At 39.8% G+C, this 9,367-nt stretch overlaps 1 protein-coding gene across 1 annotated transcript; it reads left to right on the top strand.

Moving 5' to 3' along the window:
- Window positions 1-248: 248 nt before the first annotated feature.
- Window positions 249-7,525, top strand: cdx1a (caudal type homeobox 1a). Its single transcript, XM_086024397.1, has 3 exons — window positions 249-588; window positions 5,614-5,759; window positions 7,325-7,525. Exons 1-3 carry the CDS (start codon window positions 249-251, stop codon window positions 7,523-7,525), a joined length of 687 nt encoding a protein of 228 aa, XP_085880523.1.
- The last annotated feature ends 1,842 nt before the right edge of the window (window positions 7,526-9,367 follow it).

The following is a 9,367-nucleotide window of genomic DNA, read 5'->3' as shown; positions in this document are numbered from 1 at the left end:
TAGGCCAGGTGAGTCGCAGGTAAGGCGTGACGTCATCATGGTACTTTTGAACTCCTCGGCTGTAAATCTATAAAGGTGTGTACTTGCTGCTCAGGTAGCCGGCCATTGTGTGTGTACGTGTCTGTGTGCGTGTGTGTGGAGCCCGAGTGGAGAGAAAACAAGAGGCATTGAAGTTGCTGGGAATAAACACCTAAAAATGTTCCAGGAGGTTTGAGTGGTTTACCTGAGAGAGGCTGCTGGTCGCCAGCATGTACCCTAACTCCCAGCCGGCCAGACTCCCGGCCCAGACGCTGCCTATCAATAGTCAGTACATGGCGCCTGCGTATGACTTCGCCGCTTACCATCACATGACGGGAGTCGCTGACCCGGCCGCAAGTGCCTGGAATCCCGTTTACCGCGAGGAGTACCCCTTCAGCTTCCCGGGTTCGAGCCCTGGCACCGGGCAGGTGAACTTCAACTCAGCAGAACTGAGCGGCGTGTCCACCGCCCCTGGAGGAGGAGGCATCAACCCATACAACCTTTTCTCCAGTCAGGACCCCTTTTGCCGGAGGAGACCCCATGAGCCTGTCAAGGTCTCGGCCCCTGCAGGTTTGACTATTTCATCATGAGACACGAAGTTACTGTTTTCTTTGAGCTTTTATTTATATAGATATTGATAATAAGTGGTGTTTCTATTTGACAGGAAAAATATTTTCAGATATATATATATATATATATATATATACTTAAAAGGAGGACGAAATGTTCTGGCTTACCATCTAATAGGCTCATTACTGTTTATTTACAGTATGTCATGTACTGTTTATTTTTGACATATATGTGTCAACACAACATATAAATATATATATATATATATATATATATATATATATATATATATATATTACTCACAAATTGACTTGACACAGGTGGACACACAAGTTAGTTGTACCTTGTCATCTAGTGGAAGAGGATTTAATTGTTTAAATTGTCACGATACGCTGCTGGCAGAGAAATAGAAGATAAACAAATAAAGTAAAAACGGAATCATTTCTCACGGCACCCCAATTGTAAATCACTGTGCACTGTATTCAAAAGACGGATAAATAGAGCTACAGATGTCGAGGGTTTGCCCCTAAAATTTTAATTTTAGCTATACCATATACCAATCAGTGCACCATGGTACATTAATGTGCTATGAGAGATCATCACTAATGCCATGAAAAATTGTCCAATTGCACTTCATTGTTCTGAAAATTATTTGTTCACTACAAAAAACAAATATGTTCATATATCTGTGCCAGCGAGATATAGTGACAGGCAGAAAAACATTGAACTAGTCTTCTACTAGACAGCAACTGCTACATTACAGCAAATCTCAGGGGGAATCTTTATTTCCCCTTATACTGCAAATTTGTCCTCTATTTGGACTAACTCTAAGCAATATGTGAGTCCTCGTGATGATTCAAAACTGCACTCAAAATTTGAGTAGCTAACAAGAGCTGCATCAAACGTAGCTCAAGTCTGCACATATTTCCCATGGTCAAGGAGTGAGTCACATTTTATTTTACCAGTTGTTGTAGAAAGCTCTCTTGCCTCACAAGCAGAAAAAGGACAGGAAGTCAGTCAGATATCAGATACTGACATCACTGCGACTCGGGTACTGATGCCACTGCGACAATAACGTGTCTTACATGCAGTAATCACGTTACTTTTCTGCATTGTTACCAAATTAAAGTAGCTCGAGAAGAAATTACTACTTTATTATTATTTATTCATTCATTCATTCATTAATACTGTTGTTACGTGACTATCAACACAAGTACAACATTTATTTATTTATTTATTTATTCATTTATTTATTCACATTTTGAAATTTGGAAATCAAATTTTGGATTCATGTCCAGTGGTGGTTTCTGATTGGCGCAATATGTCTGTCAGCACTATACAATACAATACAATACAATTTTATTTATACAGCGCATTTCATAACAGCTAGAGCTGGAACAAAGCACTTTACAAACAATACAATGAATAGAACAAAAACAATAAAAGGCTGTGATACATGTATTAATAAATCTAGACATAAATAATATATAAATATAAATAAAATATAAATAATGAAGCCAATAAATTGACATAAAACACTATACACAATTGACACCGTAAAAGAGACAAAATTTCAGGTCTGATCAAAAGCCCGAGAAAAGAAATGTGTCTTCAACTGGGTTTTAAAAATGGACAGAGAGGGGGCTTGCCGAACAACCAATGGGAGGGAAGGACCGGCGACAGAAAAGGCTCGATCCCCTCTGAGGCTCCGCTTGGTCCTCGGCACCTCGAGCAGCGCCTGGTCCGCAGCCCCGAGGCTGCGGGAAGGTGCGTAGGAGTGGACCTCTAAACTATGTGCAATAGCTTTCTATTATTGGTATCATGACATGTAAAGCACTGGAATTGGTATGGGGAATTTTGTGCCTATTGTGGAGTTGCCCTTGCACGGGGCTCCGTTCAAGATAGGAGTAGGACCACCACTGTTCACAATGGCAATTTTGAAGAAACGTAATATTTTGTACGAGTCTCAAGAATCCTGCTAAATAATTGCTTAAATGACAGCGTTTGAATTAGGTATAAATATGTGTTGAAAAATAGATCGTTTTGGACATTGTAAAATAATGAAAATATCTGAATATATTTTGTCTTTCACCACTTTCTTGTGTCATTTGAAGTCAGACAGCAACACCATTAAATACAAAAATGCACATATTTTGAGTCTGTAGTATTGAACCACAAAAAAATCTACAGTTGAATCCAGAAAAATGAATGTAATTTGTATCTTGCCATGTTCTGGCTAATTCAAGTAAAGCATGCTCTTGATGAAAAGTGCTATAATAATACAAATTACTCACTTATTTACTCAAAGCCTGAAGCTGGGCCATTATTTTTAAACTACCCATGACAAGCTAACCACTAATGCTTGTTTTCATGCACATCAACAATTTCGACATACACACGCAGAGTTAAGTCATAGTGACTGCACACACACATCCATCAAGCGTTTGGCCTCTCCCTTCCGCAAGCTTGCATGGGATGTCAGCTGCAAAGCTAACAAAGCAGGCGCTTCAGGCTGCTGAAGGGTCGTTCCCCACCCTCTCTGTCCACCGGCTGCGAGCACAAGGGTGACAACCAGGCGAGATAATGCGGCTTAGAGCGGCCGCGGTGTGGAGACCCTCGGGGCCTCACTAATGTCTGCGTGTCCCACGAACCCGTTTGCTCTACTTTGATCGATGTCGTCACACAGTCAAGAGTTCCCGATCAATAACTGACTCACCCTTTTCTGTGAATGTGTGTGTCAATGAATAGCTGCCTGTGCAAACAACTATGTAACGGGCTCAAAGTGATAAGAAAAGCCCTGCTGCAATGCACTGGAGAGTCTTGCCATTAGATATAGTTCAGTTTGATAAATAGAAGTGATGGGCCTTTAAGTGGCGCCTGAACTTGAACATGGCACCAGACAAAAATCTCAATATCAAAATAGTTGTCGACTTGGCTACATGACGTGTGAGTCACTGCAGTCATGAGGAGTCTTGTCAGTGTGTCTTTTTGATTCTATGATTAATAAAGAGAAGAGCAGGCACGACCAAAATTTGTTCTCTCCCGGGGCTAAAGGGGGGGGGGGGGCGCTTGACTGATATATAGCGGGGTTGAGATTAAATATATTTTAGAATATCAAATACAACGAAGATGATGGACATTGTCACTGTAATTACAGTTAGTTTTACTTTGTTTTATTCAAGTAAGACATAGATTCAGTTGGTTTTCTTTTTTTTTACGAAGCATCTCCGTTTTTATTTTATTTCGTTTACAAAAATGTTTTTCAGCATTAGTTATTAGTTTTTGTTTACTATAATAACCTTGACTGAGGGTTAGGGTTAGTCTTTGTAATTGCCTGTATATGGCACTAAATGGTGGCAACGCACGATTTTTACCATTAAACAAGACTAAAATCAGCAGCTCCAAATCAGAGACCAGGGTGGAGTGGTCTCTACCGGTTGGGGAACCTCTTGCCCGAAGTAAATGGACTGTCACTTGTATAGCGCTTTTCTACCTTTGGTACTCAAAGCGCTTCACACTGTACCTCATCTACCTACTGATGACGCAGCATCAGGAGCAACTCGGGGTTCAGTAACTTGCTCAAGGATACTTCGACATGGTCACAACGGCCGGGGATCAAACCCACAACCTCCGGGTTGGGAAACGACCACTCTACCACTGAGCCATGCCGCCCCAGAAGTGGAGGAGTTCAAGTATTTTGGGGCCTTGTTCACGAGTGAGGGCAGGATGGAGCGGGAGATCGACAGCGTGATATGTGCAGCGTCTGCTGTGATGCAGGCTCTGCACCGGTCTGTCTTGGTGAAGAAGGAGCTCCGCCTTTCGGCTCAGCTCTCGATTTACCGTTCCATCCACGCTCCTACCCTCACCTATGCTCAGGAGCTGTGGCTCATGACCAAAAGAATAAGATCCTGGATATAAGCGGCCGAAATGAGTTTCCTTTTCATTCTGTTCGGGCTTTCCCCAAGAGATAGGGTGAGAAACTTGGTCAACCGGGAGGGACTCAAAGTTGAGCCGCAGCTCCTGCAGGTTGAAAGGAGCCAGATGAGGTGGCTCGGGCATCTGATTAGGATGCCTCCTGGACGCTTCCCTGGTGAGGTGTTCTGGGTATGTCCCACGACCCAGGATAAGCCGGAGAGGCTATGTTTCCCGGTTAACCTGGGAACGTCTTGGAATCCTCCTGGAGACGTTGGAAGAAGTGGCTGTGAGAGGGAAGTCTGAGCTTCCCTGCTGAAGCAGTTGCCTTGGCAACCGAACCCGGATCAGCGTTAGAAAATGGATGGTTGGAAGACTATGACCTAAATTGAGTGCTGCCCCTCACTTCAACAGTCATTGGCTTCAAGATACCACAGGATGGTGCCAAAGCAATATCCTTATATTAGACATGGCTTTGGCCTGACCAAACAAAAAGTGAGTTTTTCAGCAAATAGCAGAGAATAAGTCCACAAAAAAATCAGTGAGTAGGCAAATTTGAAAATCTCTGACCACAGTTATGTGAGGGTTCACTGTCATTTATAAATGTCAATCATGACTGTGACTTGACTCGCAGTCTGGAGGTTCAAGGTTCGAATCTTGGCTCTTCACATGCTTGCATGGACTTTCTGATCGTATTGGTATGCCGGTTTCCTTCCACAATCCAAAAACATAAATGTTCGGGTCACTGAAGACTCTAAATTGTCCATAGGTTGGTAACCAGTCCAGGGTGTAAGTCACCTGGAAAAGGATCCAGCTCAACTACAACTTTAATGACAGCAAGCACTATCGATAATGGAAGGCTGGACCTATGGGGCACAAATGATTTGCCCAAATTCTGCCTAGCAACAGGTGATGGCAAGTGCCGATTGAGAATTTTACCCCCATTATTTTATATCTAATATAGAGTATTCCTTTTGTCAGCAAAAATAATATGCGTAATAATATGGTGTAAGAAAAATCATTGGCCTGGCAAACATGACATGACGGGGACAAGTAATCTTAGCCATTTTGCATTATGGAGAATAATTCGATTTTTTGTGTATGTTTTGGCAGGAAAGACTCGCACAAAGGAAAAATACAGGGTGGTTTACACGGATCACCAGCGCCAGGAGCTGGAAAATGAGTTTCAGTTTAACCGCTACATCACAATGAGGCGCAAGTCTGAGCTGTCCATGGCACTGAACCTTTCCGAAAGACAGGTGAGAGCCGAGGGCTTCGTGAGAGTTTATCACATGCTAGAATTCTACGGGCTGGTGCTTACAATTGAAGAAATAATTGAAGATGGCTATGTCTGATATTTGGATTTGGAATTGTTTTGTTTGCTACGTCACTTCTGCTATCTGTTTTTCCAAAATAAGAATTTTTAAAAAAAAGAGCATTTGAATACAATGAGTTGGAATACTGTGTTATTTATAGGATTCATAGACCTTGACCATTAATATTCAAGGTTTTCATGCACTTACAGATGTGATGAACTTCACTTGTAAGAATATGCTGTGTACATACAGATTGTTACTTTGTCACAAATTAGAAGCTAACAGGCCAAAATATCTCCACATTAGTTTTGTATAATAGCTATTTTTGTCTTTGAAGTAATTGAAATTTCAAGTAGGCAACTTAATCTAGAATTGTCTAAACCTTGAAAGTACAACATTAACATTCAAGTATTCTCAAAAATTCCAGTTACCTGTGGTAACCTTGTTCTAGCCTCGAAATGACTGCCAACGGGAGGCCACTACACTGGTGTAAAAGCTAAACAGGCAAAGATTTGAGTTAACAAGGCTAAAATAATGATAAAATAATGTTTTTCCAAGCACTTGAAACAAACACTTGAAATTATTTGAGGCAATACACTGAATTTCAAATGGAAAAAGGACACTGAAGGTACTTTTTTTCATACCCTCAACTATTTTTAATGTGGAAAAAGTAATATTATTAGGGCTGGATGATTAAAAAAAAAAATCCCCTCAGTATTGCAATTGCAATACCCCAATGTGAGATTATTTATGAAGGTCCTCTTGTTTAAATATCAGATTTATTATACATAAATGTTTCAGTTTAGGCTTACACTAAAATAAAGGCAAATGCACCATTATTATGGAAGGCAGTTGTTTTTTTAATGTACTTCAATTACAGTTCTTTATTACCTAAATATTTTGACTTTCAGTCTTGTAAGTATTCATTTTGACAAAATCACAAAATTCTACCAAGCAAGTGTGGAGTAAACATAAGTCAGTAGGTCATGAATCAGAATACCACAATAATTCAAAAATATCTGTCTTACGACTTTAACTTTTCATTGTTTCATGTAACAATATATAAACAAGGACGGACTGCACTTCTTAATCACTGAACTTAACTAGATACTATATAAAAGTGAATAAATAAATTAATAAATCCTACTGACCAAAATAAGATGGGTTTTTTTCAAAGTTGCAGCCTTAGCAATTTGTAAATTGCGTTCTTCTACTTTGCAATGTTGATTTAAATTCAATTAATTGTTCAGCCGTATTATATACTGAATATTTTAAAATACATGTGTGCTGCTGTAAGTACCGTGCAAGAAAATATTTCAAAGAAAACTTTAAAATGCTAGAATAAAAATGGATTGACACTGGAAAAAGGTGTTTAAACAAACCCCCTTTATTTATTGCATTTAATCCACTGGATTGCTCGACAAAGAGCAAGGACGATGTTGGTAACAGCTCTCTGTTTTGTCTGTTCACAACAACTCTTGAAGTAGAACCTTTGCCACTTTTGCCAGGTGAAGATCTGGTTTCAGAACAGACGCGCCAAAGAAAGGAAGATAAACACGAAGAAGCTGCAAGATTCCCAGCAGCCCTCCACGTCCACCTCCACCCCACCGGTGGCCACTGGGTCCAGTGACAGCCACAACGCACCAAGCCCAGGCGGCAATATTCTGCCAAGTGCCATATCAGAAGACTACAAGCTGGAGTTCATATGAGTGGGAAGTCGGGTTTTTTTGTTCTCGTTTTTTTTTCAACAGAATGAACGGAGATGAGTGAAGTTGTGAAATGATGAACTGTGAGCCATTCACAATAAGGGCATTAGTCTGAAATGAACAATTTTTGACAACTATAACCTGTGAATGTGGATCACTCCACAGATACAGTTAGGACCAAGAATGAATAGATGCCAATGGTCACAATGAAGAAAAATGTTCAAATTGTGTTTGACGATGCTGGAATTTCTTAACCAGATATTGTTAAGTGTCTGTGCAGCAGACTTTCTTCTGTTTACTATGGTTTGAATCTGTCTCATAATGTGAATTGCACTTGCACACATCAGGGAATCATACAGTGTCAAAACTGACTTGGCAATCGCTCTGAGGCATGTAAAATAATATTTTTTATATTGGAAACAAGAAGAAAGAACAAACAATGTTCTGTTTGTCACAATGAAGGAAAGATCAGCTTTCACATGCATATTGATATAGAAAATATCAGATCAGTCAATTGAGAATAGCAACTGCATAGTATAGCACCGCACTGAATGAATTACAAATTGAAAATGTTTGGTCTTGCCCCTGGATGAAGGGTGAAAGGTTTAGTGCTAAGAGAAGTAGCAAACAGATATCAGCCACATCCTGACGAGCGGTTGCAGATTGCTCAACAGCATGTGACTCGTGAGCGAGCGGCCTTTACACCTCCACACGCTCACATGCACACACACTAGATCTCATATTCAGCAACTGCCTTTATTTACTGTAAAATTAAAGAACAAGTCCCAGCCTTTGTTGCTTTCTCGGGAGGGGCGTGGGGGTGTACAATTTCTAGCACTGTACAAGTAAGACAGCTGTAGGCATCTTCAGATGTCCCTTTCTTCATCTTTTGGTTTAAAAAGAGGAAGGAGAAGTTTCAAAAGTGGCACATTTAAATGCTCACATTGGCCAAAAGACCAACAATCTGTCTTGCTGTTGAAAAAAAAAAGGGTTCAAATGTTGAAGTGTTTCACTTTTCTTGATAAAACATATTTGGCTGAGAAGCACACAGGAATTTGCAATTGAGAGAATCACTGAGTTATTTCTATCCAGTACAATTGTTAGGAAAAGTTCAGTTATATTTAACTTTTAAATTCAATCCATTTGCATTTGATCTTTTTTTTTTACTTTTATGAGCAAGACATTTGAATAAAAACGTTTTTTAAGTACACTTGCTATTTTCCTATATTTACATTTTTTTCTGATATCTTAAGCACATTTTTTTGCTAACTAGTGGCTATTTTGAAAAATGCTTTGGGTTGTACAACATGTAACATTAAACCAATGGTCTCCAAAGCATTTAAATAAAGATTTAGGCTAAGTCAAAGAACAATGTCTTGGGCCACGAGTTTGGGTTTATAGTTTTATATCTTTGGCATCGTTGAATCTGATCACATGAATGTGTCACAATAAACGGTTCAATTGATTTAAATGCCATTCAGTCTAGCTTTTTACAGATCAAGCAGCGCACAGTTTCGAAAATTAAAGATATTTGTAATGAAATGCAAGAGGGGTGGAAAAAACTGGCTGCACAATTTGGTGGACTTAACACAACGCAGAAGATGAAGATAAAACAGCACAGAACTGTTGGAGCTCCTTTATGACACTTGAGTTGTGTTATCAATTATTTGCTTGGTAGATTATGTCAGTCAAAAGTTCAACTGAGTTTTAAGGAGAACGTTCAGTTAAAAATAATCTCAGGTAGGTGTTTGAGGACACTACAACGATCACAGACCATAAAAATGTTTGATGGGGCTATGAATCAGCTAAACTGTTGACCGGGATTGCCAAACTTTGACCCCAAAC

Source organism: Filicampus tigris, chromosome 2 (assembly GCF_054856515.1).
Source record: "Filicampus tigris isolate MCC_2025a chromosome 2, RoL_Ftig_1.0, whole genome shotgun sequence".
NCBI classification, from domain to species: Eukaryota; Metazoa; Chordata; class Actinopteri; order Syngnathiformes; family Syngnathidae; genus Filicampus; species Filicampus tigris.
This window is presented reverse-complemented; position numbering and strand designations above follow the sequence as displayed.